The sequence below is a fragment of the Gopherus evgoodei genome, chromosome 2 (genome assembly GCF_007399415.2).
Source record: "Gopherus evgoodei ecotype Sinaloan lineage chromosome 2, rGopEvg1_v1.p, whole genome shotgun sequence".
Taxonomy (NCBI): Eukaryota; Metazoa; Chordata; order Testudines; family Testudinidae; genus Gopherus; species Gopherus evgoodei.
In genome coordinates this window covers 162,379,996-162,406,196 of record NC_044323.1, presented here as the reverse complement: position 1 = coordinate 162,406,196, position 26,201 = coordinate 162,379,996, and the positions used below count along the sequence as shown (strand labels likewise).

Sequence of the window (26,201 nt, the reverse complement as noted above, 5' to 3'; positions counted from 1 at the left end):
AGCGGGGAGGACCACGAGTCAGTGCTGAGTCAGTGGCGAGGGGCTGATGCTCCAGTGGGTGCATATTGGGTGTGAGGGGGCTGCCTCCCCAGCCCAGTGGCCACTAGTACCAGGGGAGTGGGCCTTGGAGCATGCTGAGGATGATCAATCCCCTGCCCCCCACTGAGCCTCTCCGTGGGCCCTGCAGCCTCGTGCCGTGTACTGCAAGGACGTGCTGGACATCGAGCAGTTCTCCACCGTCAAGGGCGTCAACCTGGACCAAACGGACAGTGATTTCTATGCCAAATTCGCCACGGGCAGCGTCTCCATCCCCTGGCAGAATGAGGTAAGGGGAGGGGGACGGGGACTCTGCAGCCATAACGGCTGAACTCCTCCCTCAACTCATTGTGTGTGCCTACAGATAGTGCCCCCCACGCCTCTGACACAGCAGCTGGCAAGGAGGGAGGCTGAGTCCATGTCACTGGTCGGGGGGCTCTGGCCTGTCTGCTTTTCCCAGAGGAAGACTGGTGCCCTGATGACTGAGCCCTCTGCCTCCGTGCCAGGGCTGTGGGGCATGCCAGGGTGTGCAAACTCCTCTCAGGCAGGATAGGTGGTGGGCTTCCCTCTTGGGCAGCTGGGCCCCGCGGCAGGGTCTGGGAGGACCTCTGCCCCATCCCACCAGAAACCATGCTGGGGCAGAGCCTGGGGCAGCTGGGATGCAGGCCTCTGCCCTGCAGCTGCAAGCCCTGAGGAGGGTGCGTGGGAATGGAGCCCAGGGTGACTCAGCAGGAGGGAGTTGCCCCAGAAGGAGGGGCAGAAGCCCCATGGCTTAAACTGAGGAATACAAAGAAGAGCCCGATCCTGCCCTAGCCCCAGGGCATGGGGCTGTCCCTTCTCTTGCTGGCTCCCAGGGATGGTAGCGCCAGTGTGCTGGCACCCCAATGCATCCGCCCTGGCCAGCCCCCTGCTCTCAGAGACGCAGGGAGAGTGTCCTCCCCAGGGAGCCTGCTTCTGATTGCCTGGGAGACAGTCCCATCTCTGGGCTCCCTATGGCCCCGGGTGCCTCCTGCTGAGCTTTCCCCTGTGTGCCTCTCCCCAGATGATAGAGACCGAGTGCTTTAAAGACCTGAATGTGTTTGGACCAAATGGGATGCGCTCCCCAGATCTGGACTGGAAGCAGCTCCCCGAGCCGCCCAAGCGCAGCCTGCTTCAGCGGCTCTTCCGGCGGCACGTAAGGCCTGTTGTCTGTCCTGCCCATGTTCCCTGAGATGTTTGCCCCTGTCTGGGACCCTGGCCATGCTGGAGTTCCCCCCCCCCACCCCACATGCTCTTCAGCAGGTGCTAGAGACTGCCCAGTTCCACGCCTGCCTTCAGCCAGCACTTACAGCCAAGGCTGGCTCGCTCTGACACGCTCCGGCGCAGGGGAAGCGAACACCCCTTCAGACCAGCCTGGGGTCAGCTGCCCAGGCTCTGGCAGAAGGCATCTCATGGCTGAGACTGGCCCAGTAACACCCTGCATTGGCTGTGTGGATGCCTTTGGCCCACACCGGCCCTGCCTGGTTTCTGTGCTGTTAGCATGAAGGGCTCGGGCGCGTGGCCAGCCCTGAGACCTCACTCCTTGGGTGGGTCTCTCTGCCAGGTGTCTCTCCAGTAGCACTTTCTCTGTCCCTTGCCTTCCTGGCCAGGTCTATAGTGGGGGAGCCTGCAGCTTGCAGGCGGGAGTGACTGAGCCCCTGTCTGATGTGCTGTCCCCATCTGTCTCCCCCACAGCCAGCTGACTACACCATCAGCACCAACACACACTCCAACCTCACTGCGGGCGTGAACTCACATCCTCCCACGGCCAACTCCGTCTGCCAAGGCCGGGCCATGGCACAGGTGCCTTCCTGACCCTCCCTTCTACCATGGAGACCCTGCTCCGTTAGAGCCAGCACAGGCAGGCCCGGAGCTCGCTCGTGGAGCTGCCATCCTTGCCTTCTCAGGGTTACCGTGGATGTGAAGCTGAGGCTGTTGGAGCCAGAGCTGGGGTGAAGGGGCTGTTCCATCACCCTGCCCTGCTGGGCTGAGTCACTCATGGAGGCTGGGTGGGAAGATGCAGCCCCACCCCCCCGCAGGACCGCGTGCCAGATACTCTCGCTGCACCTCATTCCATCCGCTTGCCTCTGGGTACCGCCTCCAGAGCTGGCTCAGTCCTGCTCCCGGAGGCGCATCGTGCTGGCACAGCCACATGCCAAACACAGACTGCACAAGGGAGCCTGGATCGCTCTGCACGCGCGAGAGAGGGTGGAATTGGCGTTCATTGGCACCAATAGTTTCCTTGCCGTGCTCAGTGGGGTGGCCTCCCACTCTGCCCCGCGGTTCCTGCTGCGAACCCTGCCCTGGGAGGTACTGTCGGCGTTGTGCCGACCCTGCATCGGTCAGGAGAAGGGTGCTCCCTGCTTGTGTGTCTCCCCTGTCTGCAGGGTTTGGGAGAGAGGAGAAGTGGGGCTCACAGCCCAGATGGGAGCCCCTAGCTGCTCAGGCTGAACAGGGGCCAGCCATAGCCAGCTGCCTGCAGAGACCAGGGGACAAGTGTGCAGTGTGTTTTGTAGCTGCTTGGCCCCTTTCAGTCCAGGCAGGATCTTTCCTGTTCTAGCACCGCCCCGCCCCCGCCAAGAGCACCGATAGAGGGGCTCAGCCAGCCATGTCCTGCCAGCGCAGAGGAATCCGGAGTTATGGTTTGCTAAAGAAGGGCAAAATTGTCTGAACTGAAGGTGGAGATCGTGTGACTGAACTCTCCACCTTGCTGCTCCCCTCTGGTGGGGATGCAGGTCAGGATTGAGGGGCACCAGTAGAGCTCTGGGCTGGGGGGTCCCAGGGCTGGGATAGGGGTGTGTGGGTTGGGATTGAGAGGCACCAGTGGAGCTCTGGGCTGGGGGAGTCCCAGAGCTGGGATAGCAGGGGGCTTGTGGGTCAGGATTGAGGGGCACCAGTGAAGCTCTGAGCTGGAGGGTCCCAGGGATGGGATAGTGGGGGGGCTTTGGGTCAGGATTGAGGGGCGCCAGTGAAGCTCTGACCTGGGGGGTCCCAGGGCTGGGATAGCAGAAGGGCTGTGGGTCAGGATTGAAGGGTACGAGCAGGGTTGGGGGAGCCCAGGCCAGGGGAGCAAGGAGACTCTGTCTGAGTGGGGTAGGACCCAGGGGTCCTTTAATTTGGGGTCACGAAGGCCATCAGTCAGTTGCACCCACTCCCCCTTGTTGGAGAGAATTGGTGAAGGGAGCAATAACCAAACTCGGTCTCTGAGCAGGGGAGGGAAGAGATTTCCAAGGAACCACCCCCAAGCTGAGCTGCTGAGTGCACACACTGCATTCGCTCAGACTTCGGCGTGACTCCGATGTCTTATACAGCCCTGGGTGCCTCTTTGCTCCCCTGTGAGGGCAGAGTAAAGACCCTCTCTCTTGGCCCAGTGGCTGGTGTCCCGACCCCCTAGGGCTGGGTCGGGAAGGAAGCTCCCAGCTCTGCCTGATGCTAGTGACGTCATGAGTTGCGGCAGGGGAAACACCTTTCAATTCCTCTTTATGTGAAACAATTCCTTCCTCTCACCCCCCCAGGTCAGTAGTTGCCAAAGGGACTCCTCTCTCGAGACTGGCCCCTGAGGCTGTGTTGTCCCAGGAGCTGGGGGTGGCAATAAGACTCCTGAGCCATACCAGATCTGCCAGGCCAAGAGCGGCAGACTCGCTGCACTTTGTGGTTTCGCCCGATTCCAAGTCCAATGCACAAACCCCCTTCTGTTCTCCAGCCTCACCGCTCCTCGGGGAGCTCGATGGCAGAGTGGGCCATGGGGTCCGGTGGGGCACGTAGCCGGCTCTTCCAGCCCCAGCCGCTGGCTCTCGAGGAAGCTGCGCGTTCTTCCCGGCCACTCGGCTCATCGGAATCCAAACAAGACGCTCCATGGGGACAATCTGCCGCAGGGGACTCATGTCCCAAGGAAGGGGTTCTCTGATGGGGGGAACCAAGGTTAAAGGCAGGCTGTGCTGTGCAGTCCCACTCGAGCTCCCCTTCTCTTCATGCCTAGAGCAGCAGGTAAAGCTGGCCCCTGCCATGGTCTTCTAGGCCTGACCAGAGCAAACCTTGTGAGCGGTGGCCCAAAGATTAGCCATTTCTGTCTGACTGACACCCGCCCCCTGTGGTAAGAAAGGGTATTATGGCCTTATGCCCCTCCCCTCTCTCAGCTGGAGCATGAGCCATGCCTGTGATGACCTCAGCAGGTCCCGCATTCAAATTACTTCTAGCGTGAGCATGTCTCCTCTGGGGAGTGGGAATCTCTGGGAGCACAGTGGGGTGATGGGTTCCAGCCTGGCTGGACTCCTGATTGCTTGGTGGTTGTGTGGGAAGAATCTTCACCTCCCCAGTTCGGTTTGCGCTGGTGGAACTGGGAGCTGAGTTCCTGCTGGTGGCAGCTGCAGTGCAGGCTGTGCTGGGGACCGTCTCTCACTCAGCTTTGAGCCTGGCCTGCATGACAGCTCTCGCCAGTGAGGCTGCGGCACTGGTGACTGGTGGGTCCCATCTTTGCCAGTGCAGACAGGGCTGTCAGTGCTCTGGGGGTCATGCTGGGTTGTAAAGTAAGGAAAAGACAGTGCTGGTGAAATGTTGGGTGATGGCGCATGGGGGAGGCTACCCCCTGGGAGCACTGCTGGAGCTGAGCAGTTGGGGTCTAAATTTGGTCTCTGGAAGTGTCTGTGTCCCAGCCATTGTCTTGGCTGGATTGGCATGGACCTTGCTTTGCCCTGGTCTTGGCAACCTGCTTGGCTAGAAGCACAAACAGGTCGGGGGAAAACAGTGCAATGTTGCAGGAGATTTAGATGCATCAATGGAAGATGTGTCTAAATCCTCTAGACTGCTTGACAGCCTCAACCCAAATTAAAAAAAACACTGATCCCGCTGCACTCATGTTACCAACAGTAACTGAAACAGAAAGTGGTTGCAAAAAGTTGTGTTCTTGTTCCCTTCATGCATTTTGCTCAGCTTGGAGGAAGAAATTAGGCAGGTTGGTGTCAGTGGGTTTCACTTCCTAGTTCTCCAGAACCAGCCCAAGGTTGCAGAGAGCGAGTTGCAAACACTGCAGGAGGAGGTTTAAAACCAGACTAGGTGGTGTTCATTCACACTTTCAGGTTGATCCAATTGTTAAATTCTGTGAAACACTTCATTTAGGAAAAAGTAGCTCTTGGGCCTAGATGACAAGACTGTCCCGCTGAAAAATACAAACTGATGGCTTTGGTGTAAATGAACCAAGAAAGATTGTTTCAGATGCCACGCCTCTTATCCCTGGAGCCTCAGCAGAAATCCTGAAATAAACTCTGCTTGGTTTTTGAAGAACTTACAATTCTATGTGGGGGGCTGGGCAGAGAAAGTTTCTTGAATATGATTGTCTCCTGCTCCATCTCATCGGAGGGGAAAATGTCTTCTGATACCATTGAAAACGGGGGGTGTGAGAGAGAAAATGAGTGTGTTTGTTAAGCAGACTGAGAACTACCTTTTGCTGAAAGATGCTCTGTGACCCACTGAGCTTGTCCAGAAAGAGACTGTGCGCCACATGGACAGTGTCTGTTTCTATGCAAGGATAGGGTGCTGTCTCATGCCAGTTTCTCCAGCGGGATGCTCTGGGGATTCCAAACAAGACTGAGCTTCCCCCTTGCAAAAAGACACCTGTATTTTTGTATTTTCCTTTCTCTCAGCATCCATGGGCTTTGGACTGGTTTTTTACACTGTAAATTCCTGGTTCTGGAGTATTCAGTTTGGTTTTTGTATATTTGTAAACATGTGTAAATCCTTATATGGTGAGTGCCTGGATGTACGTTTTAAAGCTAAAAGCAGCAAAGCAAGCCATGTGGTGACTTGTACACATCTATGTTTCAGGGATATTTTTATGGGGAATTTAAAGCAAAACAAACCCAACCTCTCAGAGGAAGAAGTGGATGTCACTTTTCCCCAGTCGAGGAGAAGCCCTCTTACTCCGCTGTATTTTTGTAGTAAGCTTTTACAACTTTCTAATTTGTAATTTAATTACAGGACTATATTTTAGGTTGGTTTTCTTTTTTTTCCTCTTCCATTTTGTAAAGCACTGAAATTACATGCATGGTCATTTTTGTTTTTTGGAGTGTGCCCTTGTAAATTCCGGATATACAGGTATTTTTGGTTTTCCTGCCCTCCACAGTAACAATATACACACCTTCTCTTAGAAACATGAGCGCTGTGTGTGCATGTGATACGTTCCATTTCACTGATCTGCCACGCAGAGTTGTCAAAGCCATTCCATAGGGAGTGCAAAGACACGGCCGGGTCCTGCAACCAGATCCCATGCAGCTGGACTCTTCGGGCCCCATGTGAGTGCTGGGGCCAGCCCAGGCAGGTACAATTGCAGGATTGAGGCCATAACCTGCAGCAGCTGCACCTCTCCAGCTGGCTGTCCTGTGCTACTCCATGGAAGGGAAACTGCAGGCTTCCAACCTAGTGCTGAGCTAACCAACACATGAGAATCTTCTGAATAATGGGAGCACTCCTTCCTAGGGATGTTTTTCTTCAGTGATAACACTCCTTAATGGCTCCCAAAGCATTTAACAGAGGTATGTGCCATCATCTATCTCATGGATGTGGGGAAACTGAGGCACAGAGCGGGAATGTTCCTTAAGGTGTCTTGGGGACACAGTGACCAAATCCGCTGCTGTGCTCTAAGCACCGGCCCATGCTGTCGCTCTAGAAGCAGAAGCCGTTGGTTTTCTGCCAGGCCCTATGTGCCCTAGAAACCTATCACTCCCCACCAAGTAAGATCAGTCCCATAAGCCCTGAGCCTCTTCATCCTTCCTGCGGTTCCTGAGTGCATCCCCTGTAGCCCATTAGAGATAAAATGGTCGTTGAAATAACCGTCTCAGCTTTACGCTTTGTTTTTTCAATGAATTGTCACAGACCCCTGAGCTGCAGGGAGCTGTCTTGGTCACTGGGTGGCCCTAGAGGGAAGCAGTGCAGGGCTGTGCGCTCAGGGTCAGATTTTCAGCTCAGCACCCAATGTGGGGGGTGCACGCCGCAAGCCAGGATCTCCTCAGAGTCTGGCCCGAGGCCTTGGGAGAGCAGGGGTGGACCCTGGCAGGGAGACGGGCTCTGGTGAACATGGCCCATGCCAGGGGACCCAGGTGTCTGCAATGCACAGGGGCTGCTGCTGTAGCCCAACTGGGTCTGCGGGAAACAAGGCACCAGGCTTGGGTTCTCTGGCCCTTTCACCCCCTTGCTCTGCCGATGCTCTCTGCGGTGGGCTAGCTCGATAGCCAGTTGCCCTCTGCAGAACTGGTGCTACTGCCCCCAGCTCTTGAGGCCCCCAAACTGACCACGCTGAAGACAGGTCCCCCCTTGACTGGACAGGAGCAGCACCAGCAACGGCAGGGCAAGCACCCTCCTTGGTAGCAGTGCCCATTGCAGCCATGGCAGGCCAGCTGGGACATCCTCGAGCACTGTGCCGTTCCCCCCTTGTTGGCAAGCGCAGATAGAGGGTTACTCTTCTCACTTGCCCAGCCAGGGAAAGGAAAGTGCCCTGTAGTGCAGACCCCTTGCCTACATCCCCCTGGGGCCAGTCCTGCAGCCTGCGGAGTCGAGGGAAGCGTCCCCAGGGAGTGTTTCCACCCTTGCCATGGGAGCAGGCTGATGGGGTGCTGCGTGGGGCAGCAGGTCTGTTCCTGGCAGTGGCAGGCTCTGGTGGGGAGGGGGAGCTGACAAAGGGGCCCAGCTGCCTGGAGGGGTAGGGGAGCTGGATTCTAGCATCTCCACACCCCTCCCCAGCTGCAGGGCCATTGGCAGCTCCCCGCTTTGTGCTGCAGCATAGGCTGGTGGCCGGTCCTTGCTGTCCCACCCTTGGGAGCTGTCTGCTCCTTCCAGGCGCTCTTGCCCTATGCACCAGTACCACATGGCTCCCAGGCAGCGCCTGTGTGGGGAAGGAAACCAGATGGCAGTGCCCAAGCCCCCGACCACCCTTGGTGAGTGGGTGGGGCAGGCCTGCAGAGAGCTAGTCCATGGCTCAACCTGTATCAGAGCCTGGCACAGGTTTCAGACTGAAGCCAAAGCTCTGTCTGCTAAAACCTCTCACATCTGCAAGTTCCTGCCTTCCCCCTAACGATCAATTAGCACCAGCCTCCTCCCACAGGTGCCACCAATGGGGCCCTGGGGCAGAGAGGACTGGTCTCTTCTGTTTGCTCCTGTGGGAAGGGGAAGCTCCCAGGCCCCTTGCAAGAGGGCTTTTCCTGCAGGCTGCCTGCCTTTGCCCTCTGGCTAAAAGCCCCTGCCTGGAGCCCAGGGGAAGAGAGAGCTGCTTGTGTGAGAGAAGACTCGATCCCCAGCTCCTGGAGAACAAGGTAAAACACTGTAGTGACTGCAACTTAAAAAGCTTCCTGTACTTGCAGCTGGGTCTGGGATGGAGGCTGCCGCAGGGAGTGGGTGTGCAGGGTTTGCATCCTACAAGCTACATTTTGGAGGTACTCAAGACCCCTTGGTGCTATATGTAACAAGGACCGTCCTTGCACAAGAGCTCACAGCCTGAGCAGCCAAGCCAGACCGAGGGAGGGTCCTTCTTCCCATCCACAGCTGCTGGAAGGGGCCTAGAGAGTAACCCAGGCAGCATGTGGCAGAGCTGGGACCTGACCCTGGGTCTCTGGAGTCCTCTCCCAGTGCCCCATGCACAAACCCATCTTCCTCACCACATGTGCCGTGTTCATGGAGGGGAGTGTTGTGCACTGGGGCTCTCCAGGGAAAAGGCCTGATGCCAGCCCCAGGAGCCATGTCCTGTACTGGCTGGGCCCTGCACTGTGCCCACAGGCTAAACAGCACTCGCTCCCCAAAGGATGCAGGATGGCTTTCCCCTGGGATTTCACAGACTGCCCACTCCACCCCATGCTGTCTGTGGGGTGACACAGCTTTTGTGCTGCCTCCTATGGAGGGGGGCCCCCAACAGTTACCAGGTACAGGGTGGGGGGCAGGCGGAACAGTCTCCCTGTTCGGGCTGCTGAATGATCTCGGCCCATTATGCCGTGCTGAGACCTCGCTGGGCCTGGGGAGAGCTCCCTCGGGGCTGGCCTGTCTGGGGCTGCCAGCTTTCGGCGTCACCAGCCATCGGTGTCCAGGACTGGTGCTGCAGTCCCCTAGCAAAGACACAGTAGGCTGCTAGATGTCACAATTTAACCCCCTCTGTGTCACACTGGTGCAAACAGTGGCTGGGCCCTTAAACCATGTGCTCCAGCCGGTGAACCACTCAGGCTGGATCCCTCGCGGATGCAAATGGGTTTTGCTCCATTGAAATCAGCAGCTTCCCTGACTTACACCAGCCGCAGTGCTGGCCTCGGAGGTGTCTTGGCTTCACCCTCTTGCTGCTCTCAGGAACGGTTGGCCCTGGCTGGCGTGTCGGTGGCGGAAGGGGATGGCTGAAAGGTGGCAATCTCGTTCTCCTCATAGACACCAGGGCTGGCAAGGCGAGGGGCTGGCCTGGAGTGGCCCTGGATTTGGAAGCAGATGGTGTACAGGAAGGCGGATAAGTGCAGCAGGCACACACAGCAGAAGATAGCCACCACAATGATGGTGTGGAACTCCCACGGGAACGGCTCCGGGGCCAAAGGAGACCACGTTGTGTTCTCATTGGGCTGGGGACCGCTCCCCAGCCCCTCTGTGTGGTTCATGGTAACCCAGGCCTTTCCTAGGGGAATGGATTCTGGCATCTTCTCAACACTGTCTGGTTGGTAGCATGGTCTCATGGGCAGGGACTTCCAGGCACCTGCAAAGAGAGAATGCAGCAACTCTGGGCTCCCCGTGACTAGCCTGGCCCTACCTCCGAGTCTGAGAGCATGGGCTGGTTGCACCGTGCCAGGCTGAGCTGAGAGGAGCCAGCCCTGCCCAGGATCCCGTTCTCTCAATGGATCTCCTGCAAGAGCCCTCTAGACATGCAGCCAGCGTGGAGGTAGCAGCCAGATGTCCAAAGCGAATGCTGCGCAGCCGGCTGAGGAAAGGACAGCTTGGCCAAGGACCCTGGGGAGCCCTGACTCCTTGGGAAGTGACCCATGATCCTCGGTGTGTGCGGAGCAGGCAGGACCTTGGGATTCGAGGGCTGCACGCATGGCAAAAGGCCCTGGATGCTTGATATATCTGCCTTGGGAGGGAGCCGGGGCTGGGATCCCTCCACCACCATCCCAGCATGGGGCGTGGGGATTACAGGCTTGAGTTGCCTTCCCTGCCCTGGGAAGCTCAGAGGTGCCAGGCCTGGTTCGCAGGCTCACCACAGCCCCTCTGGCATGGGAAAGGGGCTTTAACATGGGAGAAGATTGTCTCCGCCCCTTGCCAGGGTGAGAGTGGGGTGAGGTGGCCTCAGTGTACATGGGAATCAGGGACCCATTGTTTCCAAATTCCTTCCTCCACCCTGTATAAGAGAGCCTGTGTTTGCAGCCCTATCTGTCTGGATTCAACCTCCCCCCCTGCCCCTGCTGGGCCCTCCGTTCCTGGGGAAGGGTGCCCCGTATTTCCCTGAGATGGCTGCTTGCCACCTGAGCTCCAGGAGCAGTACGGGCTGCGGCAGAGCTTTGCCGTGGGGTACCTGGGTTTTGTTTGGGTGCCAGGCGTCTTTCCCTGCGGGGCCATTGCTGGCTGCTGAGCAGTGAGATTAGTCACAGAAGCCCAAAGTGCATGAGGATTGTGTGCTGTGGGTGTGGAGGGGATATAGATTGCAGACACCGGGCTCACTTGGGAACCAAAGTATAGAGCCCTTAAATCAGGGCTGCCCATGGGCTGCAGACCCCCATGGGCAGCTAGACAGCACGTCCTTCTCTAAGAGAAGGGCCTAATCTTTGCTGGTGTTGTCAGTGTCTGGACAGCAGGGGGTGCTGTTTATGATCTGTGTTTAGTAATGGCTGAGGGCACAGAACACACTATTGAAATACGTTTTTGAGGCCTGTGTCTAAGAGGCAAGATTCTAAATGAGGCTAGCTGAAAATATGTCGCGTTTTCAGCCAGAAAATGCAGTTTCAAGTAAACCAATTGTTTTTGCAAAACAGTATCAACGTGAATGAAATCTCCCATGAAAAGAAACGTTTTGAAACGTTTTTTGTTTCTTTTAGACAGAAAAAATAGGGTATTTCATTTTGAAAAGTTTCCAAGGCAAAATTGTCCAAAACCAACTATTTGAAGTGTGCAGTGAAAGGCGGGTGTTCTTCTGATTGGAACAACCCCCTTAACTTCTATGTGTTGCCATATCCACCCTGTTTGGACCAGCCCAAACTGTGAGCTCTTTGGGGCAGGGACTGGTTCTTTGTTGTTCGTACAGCGCTTGGCACAGGAGGTCCACGACTGGAGCGCCTACATACCGTGTAACAGGGCAAAGTCTTGCATCTGCCCTATGGAGACTACAGGTCGCAGCATGCAGTGCTCCAGCTTGATCCCAATGCCCTGCTGGGACCCTATTGTCCATCACTGTGGTGAGGACAGAGGGTGAGCTGCATTTTAAAATGCTTGGGGGTGGAGAGGCTTCCTTTGGAAACAGCCAGAGTGCTAGTGACCAGCTCTGTGGGCCCCGGTGGGGGCACAGAGCATGCCCCTCCAAAAGCTGTTGGTTTTGACTCCTGCACATGCCCCTGCCCTGGGGCGCAGCTGGGCCTGGGATGGGTGGGAAAGGGGATGTCAGCAAGGTTAATGAGAGACTTGTAAGTGTCTCTAATAGGAAATGGGCCTTTTCTCAACCCCAGCAGCTTGTTGAGCTTCCTGCTCCCAGCTGCAGGAGAGAAGGCCAGGAACCTCTGGGACATTGCTGCTGCGGTTTCATCTCTCTGTGCAGTAGCATGTAGAGGTCACCAGGCTGGGCACCATCATGCTGGCCTGGGGCAGATATGAAGTAAAGACCGGCCTGGCCCCAAAGAGCTCAGAGCCTGCAAGCAAAGTCATGCTGACTGCTATGGCCGGAGGGGAGATGGGAAATAGTCTGTTCCAGACAGTCCTTTCTGAGCCTTTCATGCTGGGAGCCTGGGGCCCGACTTGCACATCTCAGACTTTCCATGCCAAAAGCAAACGGCCAGCCTCCGCTAGACAATCCTGGTAACGAAAATGTCAGCCTCCCCTTCCCTGCATAACAGCCAGACTGGGTGTCCGCCTGCCCATCCCCGAGCGAGTCCCGAGGAAACCAGCTGCATCCCCTAGACCCAACGGCGGTGTGACCGCTCTAGGCACCAGCACCTACCTCTCCCTCTCTGGTGCCGCAGTTGAGCATCTGGTGCTTCCAGCCATAAGTACCTTCTGGCCAGCCAGCCCTGCCTCCCGCGTCTCCCTCTCTCCAAGGTCCGGCTGCTCAGAGGCTCCCTGCAAATGGTGAGTAGAGCAGGGAAAATCTCCTCCGTTCCTGTTGCTCTGGAAACCAAATGAGCCAAAGAACCCTCGGCTCTGTGTGAGGGTGGGCTCGGTCTGGGTTTCAAGCGTCCCCCAGCAGCTGTGAGCCGAGCATGTGAGCCCCTGCTCTGCTCCATGGGGCCAATGCTGGATCCTCTGCACTTTGCCAGTTCGCATCCTGCCTTTACCAGTGTGTCTGCTGTCAGGAGCTGATTGAAACCCTTGATTACTTCAGTCCTGTAGGGTCTCGGCTCAGTTTTAGGAGAACCCACTCTCCCCTCTTGGTCCCGATGGCTAATAGAAGGGGTAAGTGATTACTGCTCCTACAGTAACCCAGGTCTATTGATCCTTCTCTGCCACAGGTTTCCTGTGTGATCCTGGGCAAGTCACTGAGCTCTCCCATCCGTGTGAGGGGGTGTGAGGAGAAAGCCGTGTCAGAGCCAGGCATTGTTATGATACTGAGTGAATAACCTGTCCTGGGTCACTCCTTTTTCCCTGCCCAGGAGCGTGCAGGCCTCTAACATCGGTGCCCCTTGTCCTTCCCCAGGCTCTCCCGATTCAGAGCCTGACATCCTGGCTCCAGACAAACCTGGCAGCTTGGTGCTGTGCTGCAGGCAGCCTTTTCCATCCTGGCTCTGAATTAGTCTCTAGGGTGGCATTTCTGCCAGCGCCTGCCAGTCAGGCTATGGCACTTTGCCCCAGAATCTAGGGCTAGTCTGCCTTTGTGTGAGAAGCCAGCCAGCACATTTAACCCCTCCAGCTGTAATTGCCCGTCCCGAGAGAGTCTTGGGAGAAACAAAGAACCTTGCCGAGCGGGTCACGCTGCAGCAAGGGTCTCCGGAGCGCCAAGGTGGGATTGTTCACACTGGAGCTGCTTTTTGTAAAATGGAACCTGTCGCTATGGTCAGCTTCCCAGGACTCAACTGCTCTACCCGGAAGGTCTGGCTGAAGCCTCAGGCTCCGGGAATCCGAACCGTGCCCCTCCGAGACCCAGGCGCACTCTGCATTGGGAGGCGAGAGCATGGATTTTAAATCGGTGGCTGTTGGTGCAGTGAGACGGCCTGTCCCATTCAGACAGCATCTCTGTCTCGCAATCCCTCTGCTGCAGGCACTCTCCGGCATGTCACATGTGGGGCCAGCCCATCATCCCTTCTGGTCTTACAACTGACACTAATGTCTGGGACCAGGAACTGCAGAGGTGGCTCTATCCTGAGCTCTTGGGGTTGGGTTTGGTTTTGGACACTTTTCAAAACATGTCCTTGGACCGAGGCCTTGCCTTCAGGAGCGACTGCTTTGTGTGGATAAATATAGGCTGCACAACCACAGGGGCTCTGGGCTACCTAGTCCGACTACCACCTCTGGGGAAGATGGAGCTTGAAGGGTTCAGGGTTCCCCTATCTGTGATGGTTCCTCATTATCCATTGGCACAGTGGTCTGCTCCCTGTGCCTGTGCACATGGAGAGACTGTCCCCTGCAAACACTGCTGTTCTCCTGGCCGTGCCTAGACTTTCTGTCCCTCTGCTGCTGTTTATCTGCAGCTCTGCATCCAGCTCTGGAGTTCTGGGGACGTGGTTCTTGTGAAAGACGTGACGCGAACAATTGCATTTAGACTCTTTTTATCTACCAGCTGCAATGCGGGCGGCCAGCTGGCTGTCCCACCCATACAGAGCCTACGGCACTGTCCTTCGGGTTTGCAGATAGAGCTGTCCAGGTGCACAACAGCCAGTGGCAGGGTGGGGCAGAGTACAGTACTGGGACCAACGTGTGGCTGCAAAACAAACCCTGTTATCAACCGACTAACCATAGACCAGCCATGCTAAGAGAGCCGTGCTCTGGGGGTGGGGGTGTTCTCTACTGGCATCTATTTCCAGGGGCAGTGGTGGGCAGCCCTGTGTCTGGAGGCATGCTCTCACACACTGGCTTTCCCCAGTACAGCTGGAGCTGGGTGTTGGATGGCTTTTGCCAGAGTTAAAGTAACCGAATATGATCTGTCTGCTCTGGGAGGAGCTGAGGCAGGGTCAGTAGCAGCATTGTCCACCTACAAGCTAACTCTGGAGAGGGGGTGCTGCCAGCCAGTGCTGGTCAGCATGCAGAGCTGCACTCGGGTCTGGTTCAGCTTCTCTCAGGCTAGACTAGCCTCTGTTGTGGCCACCACCAGGGATGGGCTTGATCCCCGTAGGGGGAGGAGTTGGGAAAGCTGGTCTAAGCCGAGTGCCCGTCTCTAGTCCAGCTTGGGAATAGAGCGTGTGTCCATTCCTCCTAGGTCAACTGGGGCGATGCTGCCCTGCCTGCCAGGGGCTGCCAGGCTGAACTCAGGGCTGCTTGGGAGGTGTCTGGCACGGTGGTGGGTGCCTACCACCATGCCAGATAGCCGCCTGGCATGGGCTTTGTCATCCTGGTTCTGTTGGAAAATCTTTCAAACTCCTGCAAATGGCAGAGAACATAAGAGTGGCCCTACTGGGTCAGACCAAAGGTCCATCTAGCCCCGGGTCCTGTCTTCTGACAGTGGCAGGTGCCAGATGTATTAGAGGGACTGAATAGAACAGAGCAATTTATCAAGGGATTCATCCCGTCATTCCAGCTTTTGCTCCCGTGCCTGTGTTGTCAGCTGAGCTGTGAATTCCAGCAAAGAGCTGGCACTAAAAGAGCTGGCTGGAAACTTTTTTTAATTTGAAAAAATTCTTAATTTTCACCAAAAAATTGCACTTTTCCCCCTGCATGTTTCTACCCGCTCTAAACAAAACAAAGAACCAGCCAAGCAATACGTCTGAGGTGAGTCTTCGATATTTGGAATGGGGGAAAAAAATCTTCCTGAGGGAAATGTGATCTTCTTACATACTGGTTTTTCCTTCCAGGGACTGTTGCTGACTTTATCTGGTCACTGTACGTATAGATCTCTGTCAGACCTGGAACCTTTCTGCTCTGTGGCTGCATCACAACATGGTGAGTCTTTTCTGTGCAAATACTTTGAAAGAGAAAAAGACCCTTTTCTCTGTATGCAGGAGAGGGGGATTGGAAAACATACAGAAATCTCCCTATTGTTTGAAAAGCCACTTTTCACCCCAAACCTTTTTGCTCAGAGATGTTTGATTGGAGCCGAGCATGGCGGGGGCCTGTAATCAACCCGTTTTGTGAGGAAAGCCAGCTCCAGGCTGTGCTTCAGTTGTTGCCTGTTGTGTAATTTGCAGCCAGGACTGATAGTTTATCTGTCTGTATTAAAACACTTTATCCTAATCCTACCAGGCAGCTCTAGCTAATTGATTTTATTACTCACTTAAATGCTCGATATCTCTTATCTAGCATGACAGAAAAGGCTGTTTGTTTGTTTCTATGCAGTGGCCTTCAGGCACACAATCACAGCACGATTTAGAGAGGGGGAAGTGCATGCGCTAACCAGGGTGAGGACGGGAGTGGAGGTAAAATAGCTAGTCACACACCCTGCTGGGAGGGGTGGGTGAATCGGTGACATGATAGCCCCATGGCTGTGTCTGAAATTCACCTGCCTGCTTGCCCATCTCCCCTGAGCCCATTCCACGGCCCGAGCAGTGTCCCACAGCAGCGGCTTGGTTTTTAAATTGACCTGCCAGAGAGAAACGTTTCCCACCTGTGGAACTGGCATCTGACTTTACCCTTGCCCGAGGCCTACGCTCACGCCTGGGCCAGCTGCAGGCTTCTGAGCTGGAACCTATTACGGCCCAGCAGCTCGAGCTGTGTCAGGTCGAGGAACTGGAGGCTGCTGGCAGATGACGCACCTGTTCTTGCTCTCAGTAGTAGCAGTTGTTTGTACTGTGGTAGCTCGGAGAGGCTGGAACCTCATGTTGGGTGCTGCTCGGGGTCAGAACTGGGGACAGTCCCTGCCTCAAAGAGCTCGCAAGACAAAGGGTCAGAGGGAAAATGGGGGAGTTGCCCAGCAGGTCTGGGGAACAGAGCCCTGTTTTCCTGAGTCCCAGCCCGGTGCCCTGGCCACACCCCTCCCCTGCCCCCCTCTCCCAGCCCCTCTGTGTTGGCTTTGAGGCCGGACTGTGGGGTTAATGGCGCAGAGGGGGCTGCCTTCGTGCCTCCTCCATTCTTGCAACATCAAGTGGAAGGTCAGGCTCCCCGCACAAGGGTACGAACGCTGACGTCAAAGGAAGCAGCTGGTGATTCACTGGCTCTTCTGAGCCTTTGTCTCTCTGGCTGCAACTCATCTGGGAAATGTCATCCCATCCTTGAGTGTTATCGTTTGGCTGTCAGTTTGCCCACCCGGCTGGGAGATAATCCAACCTCTGAAGGAGATATTGGCCCGGTGAATACAGGCTTTTTGAAAACCTCAGTGTAGGGGGACTTCCCCTTGCCTCGAATGACTGCATCTGTACTGCACGGCAGAGCAGTGCCTCTGGGGAGACCTGGGCTCTGTCCCCTGCCCTGGCAGGTCACCTGGTACATTCAGAGATTTCCAGGCCGGAAGGGACTGCTGGGATCAACTAGTCAGGCCTCCAGTGTAACACAGGCTGGAGACCCTCCCCAAAATCATTCCTAGAGCAAATCTCTATGGTCAGGAATGGAGAATCCACCACATCCCTTGGCAAACTGTTCCCCTGGTTAATCACCGTCAGTGATTCATCTCCCAGCAATTGGATTATTGAGCACGTCCCCCTGTGTGCCTCACTTTCCTCCTATGTAAAATAGGATGATGGTACTGACCACCTCTCTTTGAGCTCTGTGGACGAAAGGGCACATTAAAGCCAAATGCTGCTGCTGTTCATTAAGACTGCTTCAGTTAGTACATGTCCTGTAGGGTTCGAATCCTGCACTGTGCCCTGGGGAGTGGATGAGCTGGGAGCCAGATAGCCTTCTCCGTCTCGAGGGGCAGACTGTGTCCCCCTCTCTCCCCACCCCACCAATGTGCCGGGAGAACGCCCCTTGCTCTGCTAGGCGAAGCACATGCTTGGAGGTTCCAGCAGCTAGCCAGCATGGGCCCAGGCTCCTGGGGTGAGGGAGGGGGAGAGCGCTGTCCCTAACACTCGCTGTGTAAGGAAGCTGTATTAGGTGGCTGTGTAAATTCCTGTCTTCCATCCTGACCAGCTTCAGATGGGGGCATGCTGACACCCCAGGGCCAGGTTTGGTCAGTGACACACCTAAGGGATGGAGGGAGCAATGGGTTCCCCTCCCCTAAAGCCAATGGTTCTGTTCACTTCCAGGAGGCTCTGGGGGCGGCTGAGTTCAGAAGACCACTCAAGGCACTGGGGAGGGTGGGATGAGGGGCTTCTGAGAGTGCAGGGATGTACATAATGGGGTGGCCCCATGCTCAGAGATGGCTGTGTAGCCCTACGACATAGTTCCAACCTACTTTCCCCCCTCCTCGCTCACACAGGTGGGACTGCTGCCTATACAGCCCCCCAGTGGCATCTTTCCTCAGCCAGGGCTGCTCCTGCTAACGCTCCAGGGGTTGGATTCTTTCACGCCCAGCATCCAGACTGAATCCCCAGCGGCTGTCCTGCCAGAACAGCCCTCATCATGGGATATGCCCCTTGTAAGGGGTGCACGTGGCTGGCCCGGGGATGAGCAGCACATAGGGTCTCTATTTTCCTAATGCTCTGCCCAAGGCTAGTGATTCCGCTGGCTTCCTGAGGCTGCATCTCTACCCCCCTCACCCCCTCCTTTTTAAAGATCATGTTTTCTAAGTTAAAGGACATGTCCACCAGCCCTGCCTGTTACAACTAGGTCTTTGTTTGCAAATCCATGCAATTCGTTCCTTAAAGCGCTGGTGCTCCATTCAGTTACCTTAGCCTGGCACTCCTAAGCCCCTCTACAATAGCCAGCCAGTGCCTGTGAGCAGCTCTCCAAATGGGAACCCTGTCCTAGGTGAAGGCAGCTTCCCTTGCTGACCCCGTGAGCCATCCTGTGCCTTCCCTGCAACCTGCTGCACTGATCCAGGGCAATGGACAGCACTCTCTGGGGCCTGGCTGTCCAATCATTGGGGGGAGGACCCCTGCCTGGGGTGAACGGCAGTGTCTAAGCCGTGGGGACCATGTCTAATTATCACTGCACTGTCTGATCCCTCCATAGGAGATGGCCGCTCTCAGCGTGTGCTGGACACCTGCATTCGGGTGGCGCTGGGCTACGTGCCTGGGAATTGGTGTTATGGTTCAGCAAGAACTCCAAGCACTGGCCTGCTGGCAGCCTTTGGTTTGGGACTAGGTCCGGCTAACTGTGCTCACGTTGCTCTGGAGAGAGAGCATCTGGTTGGCTGCAGAGGGTTAATGTAGCCAAGGGAGGATAGGCTTGTTCCCTTAATCAGCTTTGCCTCTTGTAACGCTGCCCACATGACAGATGCATGAAAAGGGTTTGGCCTTGGCCCCCAGCAGGCCTGGGTAAGTGATGTCTTTTCTTATCTCTCTGCTGACTAACCAGCATCCTTCAGCTGGAGTATTTAAGGCTGCGAGTGGGGAGAGCTGCAGCAGAGAAACACTAGTCCAGCAGAGGCAGCCCCGGAGACTCTGACGCTGGTAGCCTGAGCTGAGACCAGAAAAGGAAAAATGCTGCCAGCAACTTTCAAACTGTGCGCCGGGATCTCCTACAGGCATCTGCGCAACATGACCGGTGAGGGGGATGTGCAGCTGTCACTGGGGCAGCAGCTGCCTCAGGAGCTGGGCTAGGGAGGGGAGGGACTGGCTGGCTTGAAGGCCCCATTGCTGTGGATTTGACTGTCAGATTCAAAGTGCCTCATTTCCTGCTCCTTAGCAGTGATGTTTATTGCTAGTACGGGTACTCTGTCTGCGACCCCTGTTTGCCCCAAGCACTGGGCAACCAGAGGCACCCCTGCTTTATGCCCTGCTTGCCAGCAGGGATCACTGGGGGAATTCTCTGCTGTGTGTTACGCAGCTCAGACCCTTAGCTGGTGTAAATTGTCACCCTTCCCTTGGAGCTAAAAGTCTGTCCCATGTCCCCAGTGGTCTCAGCTGGCCTTAAAATCTATTTGTCTCTCCCTTTTGCTGTCAGAAGACTCTTTCTAGCTCGACAGGGGGAAGAGTATGCCTGTTTCTGAATGCAGAACAGTCTGTTTCCAGGGAGGTTGTCTATAATGCCATAAATGTACCTATGTACAGATAAAACATGCTTCCTGCCTTGAAGAGCTCACATGAAAAGGACTTAGATTCCCAGCAATTGGAGTGGATAATCTGCCCTCTTTTTTCCAAACTGTGGAGAGAAAGAGAAACTTCCAACAGACTCTTCTTGGCTTCTGGCTGCCTCGGTTTCCGCTGGACTAGGGACCAGGCTGAGGTCTAGATTACACATCGCACCAGGTTTATGCCAAAGACCATTTCTTTGGCAAAAGTCATTCTGCAGGTTTGGAAGAAGTCTGCCTCTCTTCTGCTTGGTGTGGTGTTGCACATACTGGCGTGCACAGCTCTCCAATCCCAGCATGCTGTATAACTGGAAAAGTAGGAGCATAGGCAGAGTTTCTAAAACAGCTTCTAGTCCCAGTGTAAGGTGAATTTTCCGATGTTGTGAACTGCTGGATTCTAAGCTGCCCCTGGGATGTGGCTAGTCCCCATTCCCTGTGTTTTGCACATCCTAGGCTCCACGTATGGTCTCCAAATACAATTGTTACTCTATTGGGGAAGGGCCTAAATGAATTTTTTTTAAGGGCACCACTCTTCAGAAATCCAAAGCAAATCAAAGGTGGCGGCTGTATACACATGCCGCTGCTTCAGCCGTGTGTGGATGATGATAAATCCTGTTTCTGTAGATGTACTGACACAGCCGGTGATGATGGAAGGTAAATAAAATTAAAAGAAAAATCAGCGTGGGCCTGATAGGAGGCAATTGAACAGGAACAGCTTTATCTTCAGGCAGGGTCACAAATAGTGAAGCATGAAAAGTAAACTGTGAAGTTCATAGCTCTTTTCATTTCAATCTTACCCTCTCATTTCAAGGCTTGAGAAGGCAGGCGGTTGTTGCCATCAGCCAGGAACTGAATAAACTCGCCTTTGCTGGCCCTGGTCCCAGTAAATGGATCAACCAAGTTCGCAGGAGGAGCTCCTTACTCAGTAAGTACCACAGTCTGCCAAATGTCCAGTGACAAGCAAAGTGGGTGATCCTGCACCATTCAAGCCTGATAGTCTTGCACCTGCCTCCAGTGGAGCAGGACTGGGGCCCAAGTCCTTTAAGAAGCTGCAGCTGTGATACAGACTCAGACCTGTTGATGCATATAGAAATGCACAGCCTATTCTGCAAAATATAAATACAGAAAGATAGCAGGAAACCAGCATCACTCCTAAGCCCACCCACACTGGTGCTGGACTGGAAAGATTACTTACTTCAGCTAAGTTATTCTGTCCTATGCAATGCAATGGTGATTCATTGAGAGGATAGAGCTGCAAACAGCACTGCATAAATGCCCCAGTAAAACCCTCTACTCCAACCCCTTTCAGGCTCCAGGTTGGAGGAGAAGCCCTTCAGTGAAGTGGAGATGTCCTACATTAAACAGGGAGAGGAAGCCCTTCAGAAATCGCTCAGCATCCTCGGGGACCAGGATGGCTGGAAAACTGAGACCGTAGCGGTAGGATTTCTGACTTATGGTGGTTTCTAACTTGTCCTTTCTTAACTGAACCTACTGGGAATACTAACTCTTCAGGGCTTTGACTTCTTTAGGGAAATGGGGACAAAGTGCTGAGCAAGATGCTCCCAGACGTTGGGAAGGTATTCCGGCTAGAGGTGGTTGTGGACCAGCCCTTGAACTCTGTATATGATGAGCTGGTGGAAAGAATGGAGCAGATGGGAGATTGGAATCCAACCATCAAGGAAATCAAGGTGAGAGACTCAACTGCATTCATCCTCCAAAGAGGGAGGACTGCTTGCTTTGGCCTCAATTCAGCCAAGGACTTAAGCACATGGTTTGCTGAAGAGGGGCCTTTATGATTAAGCAGTAAAATAAAGGGTTTTTCTACTATATATTTTAGAGAGAAACATCTAATGTGCCCAAAGGGGTAAATACAGCTAGGCTGAAGGGCGTTCCAGCCTTTGAGTGCCAGCTCCAAGCTTCGGCTGTTATCTTGGCCCTGCTTTGCAGCTAATATGGAGCTTGTTTGGCAATCGCCACAAGGTGTCAGCAAATGGCAGAAGTCCATTTCTTTATCTCCGCAGCCTGTGTTTCCAGGTGGAGGTTATGGAATCCTACTGCAAGTGGGTGGGTGTGGTTTATACACTGAAGTGGTAACAGTGCCGGCCTATTGCCTGACTGACAGCCATATCTCACACTAGGTTAAACATTCTCCCACACAGCACAACCTGCTCCTAGAGTACCGTGTACGTTACTGCTGAATACTGAAATCCATTTCCCTATCTGTAACACAGCCTCCCTCAGAGTCGTGGGACTACGCAGCCCATGAGGTAGACACAGCAGTCTGGGGCTGGGGGGAGGAAGGTACAAAACTTTATTAAATGCCTTGCAAGATTCCTAGTACAGGGAGCCCCAGAGGTAAGTGTGTCACAGACACAGTAACTGAGAGACAGACACCACAACCCCCGGGCTAGTAAATGGAACGGTTGCGTAACCAGCCACGTTATGCTGGGTTTGCTTAACGTTGCATAACTGTCACTGTCCAGATTCTCCAGAAGATTGGGAAAGACACTGTGATCACTCATGAGACTGCTGCGGCCACGCCGGGCAATGTGGTGGGACCACGGGACTTTGTCAGCGTGCGGTGTTCTAGAAGACGGGGCTCTACGTGTGTCCTGGCAGGGATGGCCACAAGCTACGGCGCGATGCCAGAACAGAAGGGATTTATAAGGTAGGGAGCCCTCCAGCTGTTATCTTGCTTTACAACCCTTGAGCTAGAGCAGCGGTAGTTGGACAGCCAGGAAAGGGAAGTGCCATTCCCAGCTTGGGTGCACACAGCAGTGTGGTTGCAGCTGCCTGAGTCCAGAGCTGGGGGTCGAGTGGGATTGTAGGGGGGTGGCTAACCCAAGAGGCCAAGGCCTTGCTGCTATTTGGAAGTAACAGCTCAAGTGGAGCTAGCACATGGTAGCTCCCAGAGCTGGCAGACATACAACACACAGAGCCTCCTTTTACCACCCTGGTGTGGGAGAAGGGCTGTAACAGTGGTGAGTATGTTAAAGTTTGGAGTCCTGCCTATTTTATACACTTCAAGTTTGCTTGAGCTGTTACCTTGTATCATTAGCAATTCCCTGCCATCGCTGGGGCTCAGGCAGTGATCATACCTCAGTTTCTCCCCAGGGACTGAAAGCCTGTAGTCTGTAATAGCCCATTTCTCCCTTAACTGGCTCGTGGCATTCACCTAACAACCAGGACTCAAGGGTGAAAAGCTGGCCATCTCTCCTATGGCCACTAGCCAGCCCTGCATTTCCCATTCTCTGCTTAATCCCACTTAGGCCACCTAAAGGGGGTTCTACTATACTGGTATCTAGATGGTGCTCTAGCCTGCTCTCCTATGTACCATAGACCATCTCCTGGGACCTCCTAGCCTTAAATGCCATGGAACAGGAGGCTCTTCACTTTGTAGAGTTTAAAGCCAGAAGAGACTCTTAGATCATCTAGTCTGACCTCCTGCATAGTACATGCCATTAAATTTCACCTAGCTGTCCCTTTACTAAGCTCAAAGCCCTACAGCATTTCAGTCTTCAGCAGCAGAAATAGAGGTGCCACCATGGCAGGGAATTGATCTGGTATCTCATTCCCATTACCAAGAAAGACTCAAATGTGTAAAATAGGCAGGACTCTAGACTTCCCCTCCCCCCTTTTGACAGGTACCGTCCTCCTTCCTCTCCCATCAGGTGTCTAGTAAATGCACCCTTATTTCTACACTCTACTAACTCCATGAAGGAGCATGGACTGCACCTCCCCCCCACACACACACCCCTTGCTTACTACCACCATGCTATTCACTAGTAACAACTAGTCCCTTCCCTCTCAGCCTAGCACCCAGGCTTGGCACATGCACTCATTGCAATACTGATTTTACACCTCCGTTAAGCAGATCTATTCTTCAAAATCCTTTATTTAACCTGAATTAAAAAAAAAAAATTGGGATCAAGGGCTAGAGAGACTTAGCCAGTAGTCCTTCTGCTGATTTAAGTCCCATCGGAACAAAGACACTACCTGGATAGCAGTGACTGTGCCAGGGGAAATTTCTGGCTGCTGGGAGCATGCTGCAGCCTTTCCCCAGAAACATCTTCTGGTGCTCTGTACCAAACTCCAGCCTGAGAATAGTGTATGTTGCACCTGTTGGCCTGAGAGGTGAGGTATTGCCACCCTCCTGCCTTTAAAACTGACTGTCACACACACATTTGGATGGTAAATCATTGTCCCTGGTTTCCTAATGCAATGTCTTCCTGCCCTTCTCCAGAGCTGAGAATGGTCCGACCTGTATGGTTCTCCGTCCACTGGCTGAAAATCCTTCGCAGACCAAGTTAACTTGGCTACTCAGCATTGACCTAAAGGTAAGTGCACATGGTGAACTGCATTCAAACAGTATAAATGAGTCCTCTCAGGCAGACTCCTTAGCAAGGGGGTAGCTGAACATTGTCTAAGCTTAAGAAATTATGAGCAGTTGTTTAACTACTTGAAATGAAATTCTCCTGACTCAAGTAATTCCCACTGTGGGTCAGGTGAAAACCATTTCATCTTCACTGGAAATTCCAGCTCTTTCCAACCAGAAAGGAGTGGTTCATGTTTTATCCAAACGCACTTGCCAATCTCATTGCAACCTGAAGTGCAAGATTGACTGACTCCCTCCAACCCCCTACTCCTTAGGTCCAGGAAGTACCTCCACTTTAACACACTCCTGCTCTCTTCTTTTTCAGGGCTGGCTGCCTAAGACAATCATCAACCAAGTACTCTCACAGACCCAGGTAGACTTTGCCAACCACCTCCGCAAGCGTTTGGCTACCACCACCACTCCAATTGCTGTCAGCTGCTGAAGCAGTTGCTGCTGCACCCTAAAGAACTATTAACCTTCAGTGGCATTTGCAGCTTCAGGAACAGCCAGAAGCCTACCTGATGTTTAGATTTTGCCTTGGAGCTGATTATCCTGTGTAGTGTGTTATCTGAGAGATGCTTTGGAGCTTTTTTTTTTGGGTAAATGAATGGGTTCAGGTTTTTAATGCTACATTGAGTTCAACAATGGGCACTTAGGCCTCCAACCACCACCCAGCTGGGCTCCCTTCTTGGCTGAACATATCAGATCTGTTGGTGTAGGCAACCCCTTCAAAATCCCCCAGAAAATATGTTTAAGTGACTGACTGAAAAGGCTAGTGCTCTGTGTAATTACATGTAGTAGGATTCAGTGTTGCTGGCTGTGTGCTCTGCAACAGCTTTAGATAGTTTCACAGCAAAACCCACTTCTGGTCAAACAGGGCCCTTGACTTCAAGGCAAAGAGTAGGACACTCAGCGAGAGCTCCAGCTTAACCCTCAGCTTCCTCTTTTCTATCTCCCTCCTAGGTACTTACAGTAATGTGCTGTACAGGAACACACTCTTTAGCCTTAAGATCAGAAGTGAGTTACAGGTTTAATATATAGCTCGAGGCATCTTGCAATATCCAAAAATCCATCCTTGGGCAGATCCTATTATTGAAGTGTTAGCGCAAAGGGAGATTTGCCAATTTATACCAAGCTAGCTTCCGGTTTCATTTAAATGTGCTAATGTTAAGTTAGGTCGTTGCTCTTTTCAGTCAGCGAAGGATGTAACTAAGTAGCCTGGTCTGTTGGGTACAACTGGATCACAGTATCTGAGGCAGTAAGCATGTACTTATTCCCCCCCACACCCCCTTTCAGAGGGGGCTCTGTAACTTGTCTTGGTTTTTAATAGGCTGGATAGTGTCTAACTGTATAAAGTGTCTTATGAGAAATCAAGTCAGAGTAGGACAGTGCATCTTTGTAAGCTTACACTTTTACTTAAGAACCCAATACACCAGCATTAGTTTTGCACTCAGTGGAATTCAGCTGTAGAAAGTTAATTTATAAAGTCAGTTTGCAGGTATTTATTTGTCTTGTATAGACATGCATAATGGACTATTTAATATTTATTCTCAGTGACCATGGAGCTCTAAGCAAGCTGATTTTGGGGGTGTGGGTTCCTTATCCACTAGGGAAATCTTAAGCAATGCTTGACTTCCCTAGAACCAACCAATTCCTGGGCCCTGCTGATAGGACTGTTGCTATGCAGAACACTAAAATATTTGCAATGTAATTCTGTAGTAGCCTAATGTACTGACTTAGTTTAAATAATCCAATGTGATGTAAGATACTTTTAAAATATATAGCTGAAAAAGATTAAAAGTCTTGACTGGCTCTCTTTATCTAGACTACAGAGTGCAAATGTAACAGCTTCATAAAAATCCTTACTCTCTATTATTAGTAGTGTTATCTGTAAGAAACCTGAGAGTGGGGAGAGACTTGTAGCAGAACATATATTGAGAGACAAGCCACTGCGATTACCTTATTCTGGAGGAGTGTGTGTCTAGTGTTTTACAGGCACTAGATTGATTAATTTAGATAAATTGGTGAGGCTGTACAACGTAAGATTAAATTCCAGGGGCCAGGCTTTCAGGCATAACTCAGCTTGTGCTCTACACCTACCCACAACAAAATAAATCTTTTAGGGCTATAAGACCTGAAAAGTAGCTTACAGCTGTTGGTCTCTGCAAGTCAAACCTAAACTTACATCAGGTGAGCACAGTTCTAGTGAATAGCCCCTGCATTTAAACTCACTGCCCAGTTCTTGGGACTAAGTGGACGTGTACACTGACTCCTACGCATAGCCTTAAGGTAAGGATTCTGCACTGTTTCCTACAATGCCTGCAGCAAAGGGGTTCAAGCTAAGAGCATAACACAAATCTCCAT

The 26,201-nt window shown here is 53.4% G+C and overlaps 2 protein-coding genes across 11 annotated transcripts in view; both read left to right on the top strand.

The window, feature by feature from the left end:
- Positions 1–6,088, top strand: part of LOC115646399 (G protein-coupled receptor kinase 5-like) — a 70,775-nt gene extending 64,687 nt beyond the window's left edge. For 6 of the 7 annotated variants that reach the window (XM_030552170.1, XM_030552172.1, XM_030552166.1 and 3 more), the window contains 4 exons: positions 188–325; positions 1,079–1,210; positions 1,750–1,857; positions 3,570–6,088. In XM_030552170.1, the coding sequence (XP_030408030.1) occupies positions 188–325; positions 1,079–1,210; positions 1,750–1,857; positions 3,570–3,614 (423 nt within the window). In that variant the 3' untranslated portion in view covers positions 3,615–6,088. Of the gene's footprint in view, positions 1–187; positions 326–1,078; positions 1,211–1,749; positions 2,790–3,569 lie in introns of all 7 variants that reach the window. The other variant, XR_003999006.1, reaches the window with a different exon arrangement.
- Positions 6,089–12,261: 6,173 nt separating this feature from the next.
- STAR (steroidogenic acute regulatory protein) lies at positions 12,262–26,161 on the top strand. 4 transcript variants are annotated; one of them, XM_030552175.1, is made up of 9 exons: positions 12,262–12,336; positions 15,210–15,297; positions 18,748–18,936; positions 20,274–20,387; positions 20,772–20,899; positions 20,992–21,150; positions 21,946–22,130; positions 23,706–23,799; positions 24,163–26,161. In XM_030552175.1, exons 3-9 carry the CDS (start codon positions 18,873–18,875, stop codon positions 24,277–24,279), a joined length of 861 nt encoding a protein of 286 aa, XP_030408035.1. In that variant the 5' UTR covers positions 12,262–12,336; positions 15,210–15,297; positions 18,748–18,872; the 3' UTR covers positions 24,280–26,161. The 4 variants fall into 4 exon arrangements, with proteins under 4 accessions (XP_030408035.1, XP_030408034.1, XP_030408036.1 ...); XM_030552174.1 differs by lacking the exon at positions 12,262–12,336 and adding an exon at positions 12,580–12,660; XM_030552176.1 differs by lacking the exon at positions 12,262–12,336 and having other exon boundaries at positions 14,809–15,297.
- The last annotated feature ends 40 nt before the right edge of the window (positions 26,162–26,201 follow it).